We start from the raw sequence: 16,868 nt of genomic DNA on the forward strand, positions 1-16,868 counted from the left end.
GACATCGCCGATCACCATCTCCTTACGGTAACATATTAACTGTTCTTAAGTAATTCATATTCATACAACCCCATTTCAAAATCCCTGCACTGTCCCTTTAAATACAACTTCATTTTTTATTTTTTATTTAATACAACTTCAAGTATGGTAATTTTTAACATTTAAAAAAAAAAAACAGTCAACTGAAGCATATGAAACATACTTTTACAAAAGTATTCATGCGGTCTACGATTAAAAACGTTCTTCGTGGGTGTGTTTTATTTTGAAGGGCTCGAACCGGCGGTTGCGAGCGTGTGGCCGCTCGCGGCTTGACCTCGCTCCCTTCTCACCGGGGAGCGCGCAGGGAGGAGGAAGGAGGAAGGAGGACGGTTCTTGTGGAAAGTTGAGGGACAATGCGGCGGCGGCTCCTCCAGCTGTGACTTGAAACCCGAAAGCTCCTGCGCGAGTCGAACAAAGACCCCGAGGCGACGAGGATGAAGTGAAGGAGGAGGAGGAGGAGGAGGAAGAGGAGGAGGAGGAGGAGGAGGAGGAGGAGGAAGAGCCGTTCACTCCCATTGATCCCGTCTCGAGGTATTGATTTCCATCAGGCCTGACCACGAATGGATGCATGGCAATTTACTTGTTGCTATTGATGAAAGAGAAAACGTGTGATGTCAGACTCATAATGGAAAGTGATTATGACAGATGTTGTGTTTCATAAGAGAGTTCAGTCATTTAACCCAGAAAAGTTGATCCAGGCTGAAAATAAAAAAAAAAATGTATGCAGGACCAGTCTGTGCTCGCACAGTCACTACTAACACACACTCCAGGAAAAGAGTGTGTGTGTGTGTGTGTGTGTGTGTGTGTGTGTGTGTGTGTGTGTGTCCGGTACTGTTGCCATGACCACCAGTGTCTCACCTGATGGGAATCCAGCTCAGTATTGATGCAAGTTGACCCCCCCAACCTCCTCCTCCTCCCTCTTCCCTTTTCCTAGAATATAGGAGACATCATATTATCAAACTGCAGCTTCCCTCAATACAGTAATAACATAATAAATGAATAAAAATAAAAAATAACAGTGAAATCTAATGCGAGAAGATTCATTTTCTCAATTGACTCAAATAAAAGTCGTCAAGTGAAAAGTACATGATTCCACTTGTATTGAAGTGGAGGTGTAAAGTAGCCTCAGATGGAAGAACTCAGGTAAAACACCAAGTACCTTCACGTTATACTTAAGTAGGGACGAAGTAAACACTGTCGAGGAATGAGTCCACAAGATGCTGATATCAGGGAGTAAAAAAGATTCTGATTGCGATATATATCTGCCGATATGTAAATGTGTCAACGATGTCGTTGTCAACGAAATGTAATTGAGGCTTAATATTTAACTGATTTAACCATGAACTTGACTCTTAAGAGCTTGAATTACGAAAAGAATTGAAGTTATCGTTATAGATAATCTCAAATGTAAACATAAATGTACCTTTCGGCATTTTTTATTCTGTAAAGGAAAATGTAGCTCTTCACATCTGCAAACACAAATTGCTGATATGTGATTTATATGTAAAAGACTCTTATCGTCGAAACACCTCCACCCGTCACTCAATTGGACCTCCGTCACGTTGTTTCATGCACAAACTTTTCCTCAAATGGTTTTGCCAGAAAATGAAATACTATATCACAGTGTATATATATATATAACGATATATACAATAGAAAAGGACAATTTATTTCTACCTTCATTTGCACATCCATTTCTACACCGTTCCCGTTTTGCACTGTCACGAGCTAGTTTTTATAGTTATAGTTTAATATTTAACTTAATTTTGTATTTTTATTTTATGTAGGATCGATGTATGTTTAATGTATGTATGTTTGTTGCTGGATGCCTGAATTTCCCTCGGGATGAATAAAGTATCTGCTAAACTAAACTAAACTAAACCATATGCAGGATTGATACTCCCGTGTTGCATTATGTACGAGAATTCATACAATACAACAGAAACCGGTCAACGATTGGGGGGGAGAGAAGTCCTCGTCCTGCTCCGTCGCCGCTCTCCCATACTTTCGTCTCTTTTTTGTGTTTTTATTGGTGTTATCCAGTTACACAGATTTGAAATAGTGAAGCGCCTCGGCTCCGCTTCTCCGCCAGACGAATGTGTTTCAGATCAGAGCTCCAGCCGAGTTGGCAGCTCCGTCTCCAATGTGGGTTTTTTTATGATCCGCGGTCAGAGCTGCGGCGGCTCGCTCGCGTGGATTTGTGTCGACTCAAACATTTTTCAGCTCCACTTCTTCTTCGCCGTATTGTTTTATACGTCGTTGTTTTTTAATGTTTTGATATTTTCCCTCCGACGGGGCCCGCGGTGAAGATGCAGGCCGCCGCTGCTCAGGCTCTGGCTGTGCTGAGTGTTCTCTTCACCCTCGACTGCCTGTGTGCCCACCGGCCCCAGCCCGACCGCACGCTGCACCAGGGCCACGCCAGCACGCCGAGCGGCGATGACACGCAACCGACGCAGAAGAAGAGCCAGCCGCACATCATCTTCATCCTCACAGACGACCAGGTGTGTGTGTGTGTGTGTGTGTGTGTGTGTGTTTCATTTCACACATTATAACAAGAAGATAATGTGATGAAAACGGCAATTTGATGACTTCAAACATATGACAATGGTTCCTGACAGATTATGTATTTTACGATAAAGATTGATTATTTTGAACCTAACTAACTGAACCTGATTACTTGAACCCGATTAACTGAGTCTGATTAACTGAAGCTAATAAACCTGAACCTGATTACCTGAACCTGATTAACTGAACCAGATTACCTGAACTTGACTACCTGAACCTGACTACCTGAACCTGACTACCTGAACCTGATGTATTGAACCTGACTACCTGAACCTGACTACCTCAACCTGATGACTTGAACCTGACTACCTGAACCTGATTACCTGAACCTGATTACCTGAACCTGATTACCTGAACCTGATTACCTGAACCTGACTACCTGAACCTGATTACCTGAACCTGACTACCTGAACCTGATTACCTGAACCTGATTACCTGAACCTGATTACCTGAACCTGATTACCTGAACCTGACTACCTGAACCTGATTACCTGAACCTGACTACCTGAACCTGATTACCTGAACCTGACTACCTGAACCTGACTACCTGAACCTGATTACCTGAACCTGACTACCTGAACCTGACTACCTGAACCTGACTACCTGAACCTGATTACCTGAACCTGATTACCTGAACCTGACTACCTGAACCTGATTACTTGAACCTGACTACCTGAACCTGATTACTTGAACCTGACTACCTGAACCTGATGACTTGAACCTGACTACCTGAACCTGATGACTTGAACCTGACTACCTGAACCTGATGACTTGAACCTGACTACCTGAACCTGACTACCTGAACCTGATTACCTGAACCTGATTACCTGAACCTGACTACCTGAACCTGACTACCTGAACCTGATTACCTGAACCTGATTACCTGAACCTGACTACCTGAACCTGATTACCTGAACCTGACTACCTGAACCTGATTACCTGAACCTGATTACCTGAACCTGACTACCTGAACCTGACTACCTGAACCTGACTACCTGAACCTGATGACTTGAACCTGATTAACTGTCAGTTACAGTATGTCAGAGGAAGGTTTTCCCGCCTGCTGGTCGGTTGTGTGAAGATGCAGAGATGCAGACGACTCCTGCTCTCAAAGGAGATATATATACAAAAGGAATTTATGTATTACACATCGGCCAAATGTAAAGAAAATATATATAAACAATAAAACATTTAACTTAACTCTTTAATAACTTTGCGACTCTGCGACAGGGCTTCAACGACATCGGCTACCACAACCCGACCATCAAGACTCCTACTCTGGACAAACTGGCGGCCGAGGGCGTGAGGCTGGAGAACTACTACGTTCAGCCCATCTGCACGCCGTCACGCAGCCAGCTGCTCACGGGCAGGTACAGACGCCTCCGGCACGGAGATTATCTACAATACATAAAGGTGGTCGTTGAAGATCAATCACAATTTTTTTTTGAGTGGAATTAGTCGTCGTGCTGCAGCTAATGATCGTTTCGGAATCTTCAGTTTTATTTGATCGGTTTTACTTTTCTTTTATTTCTTGCCTCTGTGAATATTGTCCATAACTCTGTGTTCATATATGTATAATCACGATGGTTTTTCTTCAACTGTGAATGAATGAATGTTAAATATAGTAACATGAGGTGGACCCGACCTCCGTGTCAAAAATGTTAGTGTATCGATCCTCAGGCCGTAAAGGAATACGTTAGACATGTTCATTTAGGCAAAAGAGGAAGATATGATTTAAAATGAAGACAGATTCATGATGTGGACGTGGACCAGAGAGCAGAACCAAGTGTCGCGTCCGAGGCTTCGGTTCAAACGAGGCTGCTGCCCGGATTAAATCGTGATTATTGATTTAGGCAACCGGAGAATGAATGAATAAATCCTGGGTGAGCAGCTCATCTGATACGAAGCCAATGACAATTTCTTTTTCCTCTCCTCCAGATATCAGATCCACACTGGACTGCAGCACTCCATCATCAGACCCAGTCAGCCGAGCTGTCTGCCCTCACACATGGACACGCTGCCCGAGAGGCTCCGCGAGGCCGGATACACCACACACATGGTCGGCAAGTGGCACCTGGGCTTCTACAGGTGAGGGGGCGGAGACTGTACGGGGATCGGTTATGGATTCATAACCGACAACGTGATGACGACGCAGTTATTTAGAGTCAGCGTCCTTTCATTGTCATTGTACATGGTACAACCAAATTAGGAAAAAACACCATATTCACACATCATACAAGAATAAATATAATTAAAATATGTACGAAAAAACCCCCGAACACGTGATTATTTGCCAATAACTGACCACTTTATCCATTTTTTTTATTATTATTTGTTCAAAAGAAATCATAAGCTCAAATGTCTAATATTTCCTCATTAAAGGTCCAGTGTGCAGAAATGGAAAAAAAATATATTCATAAGTACGTTTTCATTAGTTTATAATGGGCTAAATTTAGGAATTGCTGTGTTTTGTGAGATCTACGGGTCTTCACGGGTTAGGGTTAGCCATGTCCTGACCCGGGGGAATCGAACCCTGACCTTCTGTACCAAAGTCAGGGGTGCAACCCACTCAGCCCTCGACGTTTGACCGTCGTGGAGACGCAGGCGAAGCGAGGATCTGCATGAACCGTTCAATTCCTTGGGGGGACAGAAAGGTTCATATTTTATCACTTAAAGGTCCAGTGTGCAGGATTGAGGGAGATCTCTATTGAAAGAACATTATTGTATTGTAAGAAATATTCATATTCAAGTTACGTTTATGATCGCCTGAAACTGAGAAGGACTGTGACTGTCGTTACCTTCGAAAGAGATCTGTGTGTCTGCGTGGGGAGCAGGTCGTCTGTCACGGAGTCATTCGTGTTCCCAGAGAACAGACGGAGCGAACACTGACTCTACAGAAAGGTCCCTTCACGTTCTTAAATGACCTAAGGGGCCACCGTAGGGGCCCCTACACCGTGGAGGGCTGAGTTGTATTTAGGGCTGCGACCAACGATTATTTTCATAATCGATTAATCTCCTTGATTATTGTTATTAGTTGTTTGGTCCATAAAATGTTGAAAAAAGTTGATCGTGTTTTCCCAAAACTCCAAGATGATGTTTTGAATCGTCCACACACCAAAGATATTCAGGGGGGTTGATTGTTCAAACGTGGATAACGGCGCACGCGTTCAGACATTCTTTCCTCAAAGACATTTATAGTGTTGCTCTTGGATGGTCGCCCTCATTTAATGTCAGAAAGGTGTAAGAGGGGGAGGAGGGAGGGAGGGAGGGAGGGAGGGAGGGGGGGGGGGGGGTTTAGGTGCTGAAACATACCCACACCTAAAGTTCAGTCCGGGTCCTCACGCCTTTCATCACACTCCGTCGGACACACGCGACGCCCTAAGTATTTTATCCATTGTCTCCTGCATTAACTTCTTTAAGTGTTGAATAGAATAGACTGCAGAATTGTACAGGTGAAAAACGCTTATAAAGAAAGTTTAAAATCAGACACAACCAACAAATACAAGACTAATAAATACTTTAAAAAATCAGACGAGTGGGTTCCTATTCGCTATTGCACAGAACGGATATCGCACCTAAAATGATGTGAATATATATATATATATATATATATATGTGTGTGTGTATATATATAATATCCATGAACTGGTAGAGTTAAGATTGCGCAACTGCACCATGTATTCTCTGTATTTATGTCTTGTGAAGCAGTTTGCAGACCTGTTTTTTTTTTTAAGCGCCACATAAATAAAGTTTATTTCACTGCTGGAAGCTTTGAGAGGTTGAACAAATACGAATATGTCAATCACCAGGGTAAATTCTGTGCTCAGCTAAAAGCTCAGTCTTCCGATGCCAGGACGAATAATGTAGAATCATGTAAAAAAAAAACATTTAAAAAACCCCCCAAGACATATGGTATCTCCATACTTGTCCAAGCCGTAGCTGGCAGCCCAGCGAAGTAAAACATTTCTAAAGAACTTCATGTGCGAATCTGGCAAAAGCGTCTTAATGATCATAAATCAGCTCATTTGTCTCAATTCCGGCGGACCACCAGCGCGAGGCGGCTGGACGCTCAGGGTAAATCAGAAATAAGCCAAAGACAGAAAAATCAGGTGATAAATAAAATGGAGCATTTTCATTTTTTTTTTTTTAGTTTTGAATGTTAAAGCTACAGTGTGTAATATTTAGAAGAACTTATTCACAGAAATTTAATTATATTGTCCATAACTGTGTGTTCAAATATGTACAATCACGATGTTTTTCCTCAAGTTTGAATGAGTTAAATATAGTTCCATGAGGTGGACCCGACCTCCGTGTGAGTCTCCATGTTTCTACGTCGTGTTGAACACGGTTGTTGAAACAAAACGGGTCCAGAATACGTCGCGTTGAATTTTCAGATGCTGGCGGAAACCGGAAATGGAATCGGCGGTGCGCCGCCATAAAGTGTCCCCTGTCGGTCGCTCAGTCGGTTGCGGTTTGCAACTTTACCAGCAGATTGCTGCGAGAAAAAGTACAAAAAATTACACACTGGGGCTTTAAAGGTGAGTTGGGACGCGAGCGGCGTGATTCGCTTTTCCGCGGCCGCAAATGGTTTCACTCTCTCTCAGTGGTCGCCGACTGTAACACGCCGGGAAAACACAGGAGAGGAGAGATGATCGGCAGGACAGCAGAAGTCGGAGGGAAGCAATTCAGGTGTCGAATGTTGTGTAAGCGTCGCATATGCATACGAGGAAGGAAAGAGCACGAATCACGTCCCTCGGACGTCGTATTTCCTTCACGACCTCCGCTGTGAAACAACACGATGGAAATCTGAAGCTCACTTTACTTCATCTCCCCCCCCCCCCCCCCCTTCAGGAAAGCGTGTCTGCCCACCAGGAAGGGCTTCGACAGCTTCTTCGGCTCTTTGACCGGCAGCGTGGACTACTACAGGTGAATTATGGGTATCGTTGCCGTAGGAACCGAGCTCATCCGCGCAACCGCTGACGCCGCTTGGCTCTCTCCGTCTCTCCACTCCGTATGTCGGTCACTCACATGTCTCCCGTCTGTCTCCAGCTACGGGTCGTGCGACGGCCCCGGGGTGTGCGGCTACGACCTCCACGACGACGAGGCCGTGGCCTGGGGCCGGGAGGGGAAGTACTCCACCACGCTGTTCACGCAGAGAGCGCGCAAGATCCTCGAGAGCCACGACCCCGCGGACAGGCCGCTCTTCCTGCTGCTCTCACTACAGGTATCACATTGTCGTTGGCTTTTAATAAGGTTTTTTATTATTATTATTATTATTATTATGCGTTAATGTCATCTGTCTTTGTTTGTATCTGTGTATGAGTCTTTTTATATCATTTGTTGTCATCTTGACTATAGCTGCAACAGTTAATCCATTATTTTATTCATTATTTTGATAATCGATTAATCTGTTCATGTAGTTTTTATGGGGAAAAAAAGTCTAAATTCTCTGTTTCAGCTTCGTAAATGTGAATATTCTCTGGTTTCTTTGCACCTCTGTGACAGTAAACTGACTATCTTTGGTTTGTGGACAAAACAAAACCATCATCTTGAGGTTTTGGGGAAACACGATCGACATTTTTCGCCATTTTAGAAACCAAACAACTGATCGATTAAAATTGAGAAAATAATCAACAGATTAATCGATTATGAAAATAATCGTTAGTTGCAGCGCTAATCTTGACCAGGACCCAGGACCAGGATGTTGTATCTCAATGGGACCTTCCTGTTAAAATGAAGGACCAGTGAAAAAAAATTTAAAATCAAAATCCCTGAAATAAGATGTAAGTCTGAGAAGCTCAAAATAAATATTTTTTTTAAATCTAGAACGGCCATTTTTCTTCACAATCATACACAGTTTTTAAAAATTCTTCTCGAATAAATTCATGACATAGGTCAGACGCGATTGTGTTCGATTCACGTCTGCAAGTTGAAAGTGTTTGTCTGTGTGACGTCGGGCTGCGAGCATCGGGAACTCGAAGGAAAATGTAACCTGATGTGTGAAAAAAGGGCCGGAGAGAGAGAGACGTTTGATTCGTTGTCGATTCTTGTGCGCAGCTGCGTCCCCTTGATTTTAAGGTCGTGGTTTTTTGAGAACATATGGAGAAAAAAAAAGTCGGCGTCGGCGCAAGGAGGAGAAAAAATACGAAAATAAAGGGGCTGAGTTCGATGGTTCCAACGTTCGCACCGCGAGTCAGTGCCCAGGGGCATTCTGGGAAAATGTAGGACATGTCTAACTGACGTCGAGGTAGATGAGGAGGTTGAGGAAAGTGAGTTAACAATAATGATAAAAGATTCAAAGTGAATTTGTAGGTTTTTTTTTTCAGATTAAACGAATAATTAAACGTGTAATATTAATGCTGATCACACTATGAACTCGTTTTTTAATAAGGGTTTCATTTCCAACTGGCTCATTGTGGAATTTTTACCTCCATCAAGGAGGTCATGTTTTCACCCCTGTCCAGTAGCTAGCTAGCTAGCTAACGAACGAGCTAACTAGCTAGCTAGTTAGATAGATAGCGAACGATCGAGCTAACTGGCTAGCTAGTAATATAGCTAGCTAGCTCGTTCGATTTTGCTAAAACTTCTGAATGAAATTCCACTTAACTTTAATTTATTGACATTTACTCAGATTTCCCAGGGAATAATTCAGGGATCTTGATGACAAAAAAACTAACAAATCAGGCACATTTCAGGGACTGATATCTATGTTGGTTCTTGCATCTTCTGCAATGGAGATGATGATTTTGTGACCCGCATTGTGTTGTTGACTTGGCGATGAGGCTTGACTGCATTTGAAGAAGAGACAACAACAACAACAACAACAACCGCGCGAGTGACCGATGAACTGTTTCCCCGCCCAGGCCGTCCACACGCCGCTCCAGCCTCCGAAGCACTACATCTACCCGTACCGCCACATGGCAGACGTGGCCCGGAGGAAGTTCGCCGCCATGGTGTCCACGGTGGACGAGTCGGTCCGGAACGTCACCTACGCCCTGCGAAAGTACGGCTACTACAAGAACAGCGTCATCGTCTACTCCACCGACAACGGCGCCCAGCCGTTCACGGGCGGCAGCAACTGGCCACTGCGAGGCCGCAAGGTAGCGTCAGATAACTGCCCTCCGCCGGCGAGGTTGCGTTTCTATCCGCCGCCCGTCCGGCAGGATCCCTCGGAAAAAGCTACGGGGGGGGGGGGGCCATCTCCGTGACGCCTGGCGGAGGGGCGGGGCCTGACCCCAAGGAAGAAGATATTACGTCTCGGACGAACAGGCAGATGCAGGACTTTTCTTTGACGTTGGCTCTGATACATCGGTCGTATCTGTACGAGCCTTTCGCAGACATACCGGCGTCCGCGCTTACGTGCGTTTGCCTGTTGTGAAATCTTTTGTTGCACAGAATAAACAATGCCCTCCCCCCCCGAAAAAAGGGCATTCATGTTTCGCATTTTACATAAAAAACAAATGTTTATTTTCTTTGTAGTATCTTGGTTGTATTTGATTCATTTCCGTTTGTAGTTATTTATGATAAATGTTTATGGTTAATCTAGAAAAAAATCAAGCCTCAAATACATTTCCTCGTCATAAAGGTTTGATAACGACATCTTGGGAATCATTGACAGAAAGAAAAAAATACATATTACATCGTATATCGGCATCGCCCCCCCCCCCAAAAGTCCATATCGGTCGAGCTCTGGTCAGCCTCGAGCACCTTGCTCCTTGTATTTGTGCCACAGTTTAATGTAATTAAGAAATGCATTATATCTAATAATTAGATTAATTGATATGGGTAGATTTGCATTTGAGCAGCTTAACATTAAATATATATAAAGTATTGTAGGCACGTTAGCACACGTACAGTTACACCGGCTTTTACATCCTGCAGTTAGAATTTTGGACCTTGATTTTACATTACAAAAAGTCTCGTTACCACGCCAACATTAACATTCGACTCAGCAAAGGCGGTGCTGACGTCGCAATGTGGTAAAACCATCCAAGCGTGTGTGTGTGTGTGTGTTTCTTTTTCTGATGTGTAATGAACATAACATGTGCAATTGGACAAAGAAAATCTGTAAAAGCGAACGCGTATTTAACGGAAAAAAAAAAAAAGGATTCACTTTGAGTCGGTTTCTTGTGTTTTCAGGGTACGTACTGGGAGGGCGGAGTCCGCGGCGTGGCCTTCGTGCACAGCCCCCTGCTGCGGCGGCGGCGGCGCGTCTCCAAAGCTCTCCTCCACATCACCGACTGGTTCCCCACGCTGGTGAACCTGGCCGGAGGGAACGTCAGCCAGGTCGGGCGAAGGCGCCGCCACTCTCTCACTTTCATGACGACGCTTTGTACCGCCTATTGCCTTTTGTGGCTTTTGAACGACGACCCCCCCGCGGTCCTCAGGTCAGAGTGTTATAAATGACCTGAGGGCGGATAAATGTGCTCTTAACCTTTCGTGGTCGGCGCAATCGGCTTCGTAGGTTCTTTGTGTTTTCTAGTTGAGAGATGAATTTACTCCCGTTGGCGAGGTCAGTGCAGCCTGCGCGCAGCCCCCAGAGAGCCTCGTTGGCTCCATATGCAAATAGATATATACATATTTTTATTTTTTTTGCCAAAGCAGATGAGCAACGTGACTTTTGCTTCAATCGTCAGACAAACAGACCAGAAAGTGGTTCAGTAACCGGAGGAAATGTCAAGTAGGTCTTCTGACACAGAGACCTGTCGTCACCTTGCTTGACATATGTCCTCTTTGTTTTCCTCGTCAAGAGTCGAGGCCTGGACGGGTTCGATGTTTGGAAGACCATCAGCGAGGGGAGCGAGTCACCCCGGCGCGAAATCCTCCACAACATCGACCCGCTGCACAAAGCTGCCGCTCAAACCACGAGCTGGGACACAGAGGGAGCCTCAGGTAACTTCACAGAGGCTACTGTACTGTGAAGTACTGTACTGTAAAGTACTGTGAAGTACTGTACTGTACTGTAAAGTACTGTACTGTAAAGCTGCTCGACCGTAGAGGAGAGAACGGCCGGTAAATGAGAGGCATGGAAATTAATTTTTATTGGAGATGTTGGATTATTATTTACTTCTTATCAATTTTTGCATTTTGACATATCATCAAAAATGTAAAAACATTGACACAACACAATGTGAGCAAACTCACAGATTAAAGTAGGCAGAAGATGCAGAATGACAAGAAAAATATGGCAAATTGACAAACAATAATAGAAAAAAATACTTTTAAAAAAAGGAATATAAAAAGTAATATACATAATTTAGGAGTGTAAATCTTGTGGAAGAAGGCGAAAATTTGCAGTTCTTAGATCGAATAAAAACGGATAAGAAAAGAAAGTGAGAGTAAGAGCGAGATGTGGCGCCACAAGAAAAGGGGGAGACAGAAATTTAAATATAAAGGACACTTAGGTCTGCAACTAACGATTATTTTCATAATCGATTAATCTTTCTATTATTTTGTCGATTAGTGGATTATTTGTTCGGTCCATAAAATGTCGATTGCGTTTCCCAAAACTTTTTGTTTGGTCCACTCACCAAAGATACTCAGTTCACTTTTTTTTCATTAAAAACTACTTGAACCGATTAATCGATTATCAAAATAGTTGGCGATTAATTTAGTAGTCAATTACTAATCGATCAAATGATTAACTGTTGCAGCTCTAAAGGACTTTGTAAAAAGAAGAAAGACATGGAAGGACTAGCACTCAACAAACAAACAAAAGCGATAATCTCACAGAGTCAAATGTAGACCGGGTGATTGCTTTCATAGTTTGTCTCACTTTGATTCGTCAGAGCGCACATCAGAAGGCCCGACGTTCAAGAAGCCAAAGAAGAAGAAGAAGAAGAAGAAGAAGAAGAAGATCCTGAAGCAGCAGCGACAGCAGAAGTCCCTGTTCAAGTTAAAGACGACCAAGAAACCTCAGACCTTCTCTCATCACGCCACCAAACCACTCCCGAAATCAAAGCCCGCACCTAAACCCAAGACCACGGTCTTCTCCCAGCACCGGCCCCCGTCCCATCACGGGCCACGGCTCAAGTCCCACTCCAGCGGCGGTCTCCCGCCCGCGTGGGGAACATCTGACCCCGGGTCTCGGCCGCATCCAAGGCCCAAGTCCAGGCGGACCGCGTCCCAGAAGCAGAACTGGTCGAGGTCGCGATCGTCGCCTCGGCCCAAGTCCAAGACAAAACTCAGATTGGGTTCCAGGTCAAAGTCCAGGAGGACGGTGTCCCAGTACCAGAACCAGTCCCGGCCGGGGACTTCCCCGCCTCCGACGTCCCAGCCGGTGTGGGACGCCTCGGTCCAGGCGGCCATCAGAGTCGGGGACTGGAAGCTGCTGACGGGAGACCCGGGCCACGGGGACTGGGTCCCGCCACAGGTACGAGTCTCTGACACATGGGCCACGATTTACATGAATTCTTTTATCAAAGATTTGTCTCAGCCACGGAAACTGGTGTTTACATTTTGGGAGAGCGATTCCGATCCCAATCTGGATCCAGGGGATTTTTTTTGAAGGATCTTCACCGTTACTGGTTTATTTGTTTGTTGGTTTGTTGGTTTATTTGTTTGTTTGTTGGTTTATTTGTTTGTTGGTTGTTTTTTTTGTTAGCAGGATTACGCAAATACTTCTTAACCGATTTCTTCCAAACTTGGGACGGGGCCTTAGGACGAACACGTTACCTTTTCGATTGGAGGCCGACCGATATGGATATTTTGGGGGCGATGCCGATATCGATACCGATACATTGGCCGATATGTATATTTGTATTTTTATTTATTTGAATCTTTCAATGATTCCTAAAATGACCTTATCAAACCTTAATGACAAAAAATGTAATTGAGGCTTGATATTTTAGTTAAGCCATAAATAACAATGATTTGAAAAAAATAAGTACAAATACAACCATAGATAGGACTTGAATTAAGAAAATAAACGTAAATATGTAATAATGTAAAATTTAAAACATAAATGCACATATCAGTTGGCCGATAATATCAGTCAGGCCCTAAACATACAGGCCAACACATATATCGGTCGGCTCTTCTTTTGATGCGGATAAAGGGGCAATTTCAGGATTTATTAAAAAACGTTTAACTTTGTTTAACAGTGCAACATTGGGTATTTTTCAGGAAATAATGCTCAGATCGTAATTTTGGGAATATAAATCAGACATTTAAAGTGGAATGATATTTATAAGTGGTTACATTTTGATGTGGATCCAAATAAAAATCAGAATTTGGTAGATTCTAACATTTTTGTGGGGGGGTTACAGAAGATTGTGTTTTCGTGTAAAATGTAACTTCAAAAAACCTGCAACTAATGTGTAGCTGAGATGATGTGGATTCCGGTAGGTGAAAACGTATCTATGACTTTTTTTTGATCGTCATAGACGTGTTAACATATTGTGGGGCAGATTCAGATCTGATTTATTATTCTATATTTCTACATTAAGAACAAGACAATCATGTGTAGGATTGTTTGGCCTCGGCGGATGTATTTGTGCCTCTAGTTATTTTTTACTCTTCTGTTTTCTAACTGATCGTGAAATAATCATCACAATTAAAATGTACATTTTTTTTATCCTCAGGTGCTCCCCACCCTCCCCGGTCGCTGGTGGAACCTCGAGCGCACCTTCCCGTCTCACCACAAACCCTCCGCCCACAAAAACATCTGGCTGTTCAACATCACGGGCGACCCGTACGAGCGGCGGGACCTGGCGGACCGGAGGCCGGACGTGGTCCAACGGCTGCTGGCCCGGCTCGCCCACTACAACCGGACCGCCGTGCCGGTGTACTTCCCCCCCGACGACCCGCGAGCCAATCCCAGCCGGCACGGCGGCGCCTGGGTGCCCTGGGTGGACGGAGAGGGGGGGGAGGACGAGGACGAGGACGAGGGGAAGTACCAGGGGGTGTACAAGAAAGGCAAGAGCAGCAAGAAGAAGAGGAAGAAGAAGAGGTGCCACCTGTGCAAGCTCAAGTTGTTCTTTCTGAAACTGAACACCGGGATGATGTCCAATCGGATCTGAGGCCGATGAGCGACTCGTCCGATGAGCTGGATGCGTCAAAAGACTTCTACATTTTGAAATGTTTTTGATTTTTTTGTCTTTTGTTACATCTTCACCTCTTTTAAACCAGTGAAAAAATGGCGGAGTAAAACGTGTTTTTACGAACTATGGCGAACTTGTCCGTTTCACTGGCTTCACTCTTTTACTTGTTCCTCTGTAAAAAAAAAAAAAAATGAAGAAAAAAATGATCAGTTCAGAAACATTTGTAAAACACTACGTCATTTACCGTGCAGACAAATCCCACAGACCCCAAATTCAAAATGGACGACGCGTCTCCACGTCCTCCACGGAGCCAAAGTATCTCCAGTGGGGACGGCGCCATCTCGCGCTCGCGACGTTGCACGCACTCGACCGACCGTGAGTCGACCGGGACAGACTCAGAAACCAAACTCATCGGAAACGTGAACACACATCAGTTTGATAAGAACTTCCTGAAAAGGACGAGAACCATCTTTGAGAAAGAACGATTTTGACGAGCACTTAACCTGGACCTTTTAAAAGTTTGGTCCGTGTTCCGTCTGCCTGCCACCAGGGGGCGAGCCAGATGATCCGGTATTCACGAATACAGACATTATAGAATCATTCGTCATGAACGCGTCAAATCTGGTGTAAAATATCTCGTCCGAGGCGACGCCGCCGTCTGTCCCGCTATCAGACCTCATGTCACTGACATTCAAAGGATCGGTCCACTCAATTTACAAAAAACATTTTCTGACCTGTCCGGGCAGACAGTAGATTTTTTAATACGATTTTGAAAAGTTCGCCACATTCTGCTGTAGAGCCGAACGGAGGCTCAAGACGTTGAGATGAGTTCAATAATTTTTCAAAGTAAAAGCCCCAAAAATTTGGGGGGGAAAAAAACAACGGATATCCAGAAAAAAATACATTATCTGTTTAAACGGAGGATTTAATTTGTTAGTATTTGAGACATTATTTCTCAGCAAGCAACACTCAAAAATGTGTGCATAATCCTACAGCAAAACCTTTGTTGTTGCTTTTTTGCAAAATTGGTGAAATTACCCTTTAAATTAAAGGCGGTTTCAAACGTGGCGATAGTTTCTTACTTATTGTTTTGTACAGTTTGATCTTTATCGCACAGCGACTTCGTGCGACAGTCAAATGTCTATTGATCTGTGATGTTGACCGGGTTTTCGTGTGTAGAAGCAGATGTTAAAGAGCCGGTGCATGGTCCTGACAGTCGTACATCTCTTTTGTTGTTTTTCTTTGCTCTGCCATAAACAAGAAAACATGACAAAGGAGGTTTTTAATGTCTATTTTTTACGTTGTTTTTTTTTAAGTTCAGTGTTCCAGTGAGTTTCAGATGTTTTTCTACTATTTGGCTGAAACAGGCCACGGTGGCTTGTTTCAACGTGTTGCCAGTGGCGAGCGTCTCTTTTGACTTTTGAATTGTCAGTGTTGTGTTTTTAATTCACTGCATCCTACTGTGAACATGTCATTTGAACTTATATTTTAACATTTCAAGCACTAGGTAGCAAAATCCTGCAGCAATCAGCCATATTTTTATTTTTAAATTGAATTCAACCAGTTTCAGGGCGAAAACGTTTTTTTTTAATTAAACCGACTTAGGTTTTTATTTTGTTTTCAGGTGATTGTTAGAAGGACTGGACGTGAAGATGAACCCGGCGAAGACGAACACAAAATGAGCCAGTCGATGTCGAGATCACAATGATTTTGTTGTTTGTCAGTTAACGCTCTCGTGTTCAGAAAACAGAGGAGAGAAGGTACAAAAGAAGAAGTGTTTAACCATCACGAGCAACATCTTTGAAGTGAGACGGCGGTTTCGTCCGCTCGAGCGAGAGACACCTAACCTCCAAATATTTCAGCTTGTTTGCTCAACGTCGGAACAAAACCGCGTCTGTGGCCGCTCGGCAACGGAACACGAGCGTGTGAGTAGACCGTGTGTGTGTGTGTGAGCGGCAGAGAGGAACGCCTTCCTCCTCCACCCTGAGCAAATAAAGAGTGAAATAAGATCAACAGAGACTTGTCCTTTTATTTTCACGTCCGCAGGCACCAAACATGCCACTGCCCTCACTCGTAAGACTCCAAAAAAACATTTAAGATGCTTGAGAACACACACACACACACACACACATATATGTATTATTAAACATGGCTCAGTTGTACATACAGTAACGTCGAAGATGGTTTTGCTGTTAAATCAAAAAATCGAGTAAGTCTAGTAAG

General features: G+C 43.9%; 1 protein-coding gene across 4 annotated transcripts; it reads left to right on the forward strand.

Annotated features, from left to right (window-relative positions):
* The first annotated feature begins 332 nt into the window (after window positions 1–332).
* On the forward strand, window positions 333–16,658 carry LOC118311252 (arylsulfatase I-like). 4 transcript variants are annotated; one of them, XM_035634955.2, is made up of 11 exons: window positions 334–570; window positions 2,349–2,540; window positions 3,835–3,974; window positions 4,543–4,692; window positions 7,456–7,530; window positions 7,654–7,828; window positions 9,468–9,704; window positions 10,744–10,890; window positions 11,355–11,496; window positions 12,393–12,976; window positions 14,187–16,658. In XM_035634955.2, exons 2-11 carry the CDS (start codon window positions 2,349–2,351, stop codon window positions 14,622–14,624), a joined length of 2,280 nt encoding a protein of 759 aa, XP_035490848.1. In that variant the 5' UTR covers window positions 334–570; the 3' UTR covers window positions 14,625–16,658. The 4 variants fall into 4 exon arrangements, with proteins under 4 accessions (XP_035490851.1, XP_035490850.1, XP_035490848.1 ...); XM_035634954.2 differs by having other exon boundaries at window positions 334–569; window positions 2,333–2,540; XM_035634958.2 differs by lacking the exon at window positions 9,468–9,704 and having other exon boundaries at window positions 333–569; window positions 2,333–2,540.
* Window positions 16,659–16,868: the final 210 nt, after the last annotated feature.

This window comes from Scophthalmus maximus, chromosome 5 (assembly GCF_022379125.1).
Source record: "Scophthalmus maximus strain ysfricsl-2021 chromosome 5, ASM2237912v1, whole genome shotgun sequence".
NCBI lineage: Eukaryota > Metazoa > Chordata > Actinopteri > Pleuronectiformes > Scophthalmidae > Scophthalmus > Scophthalmus maximus.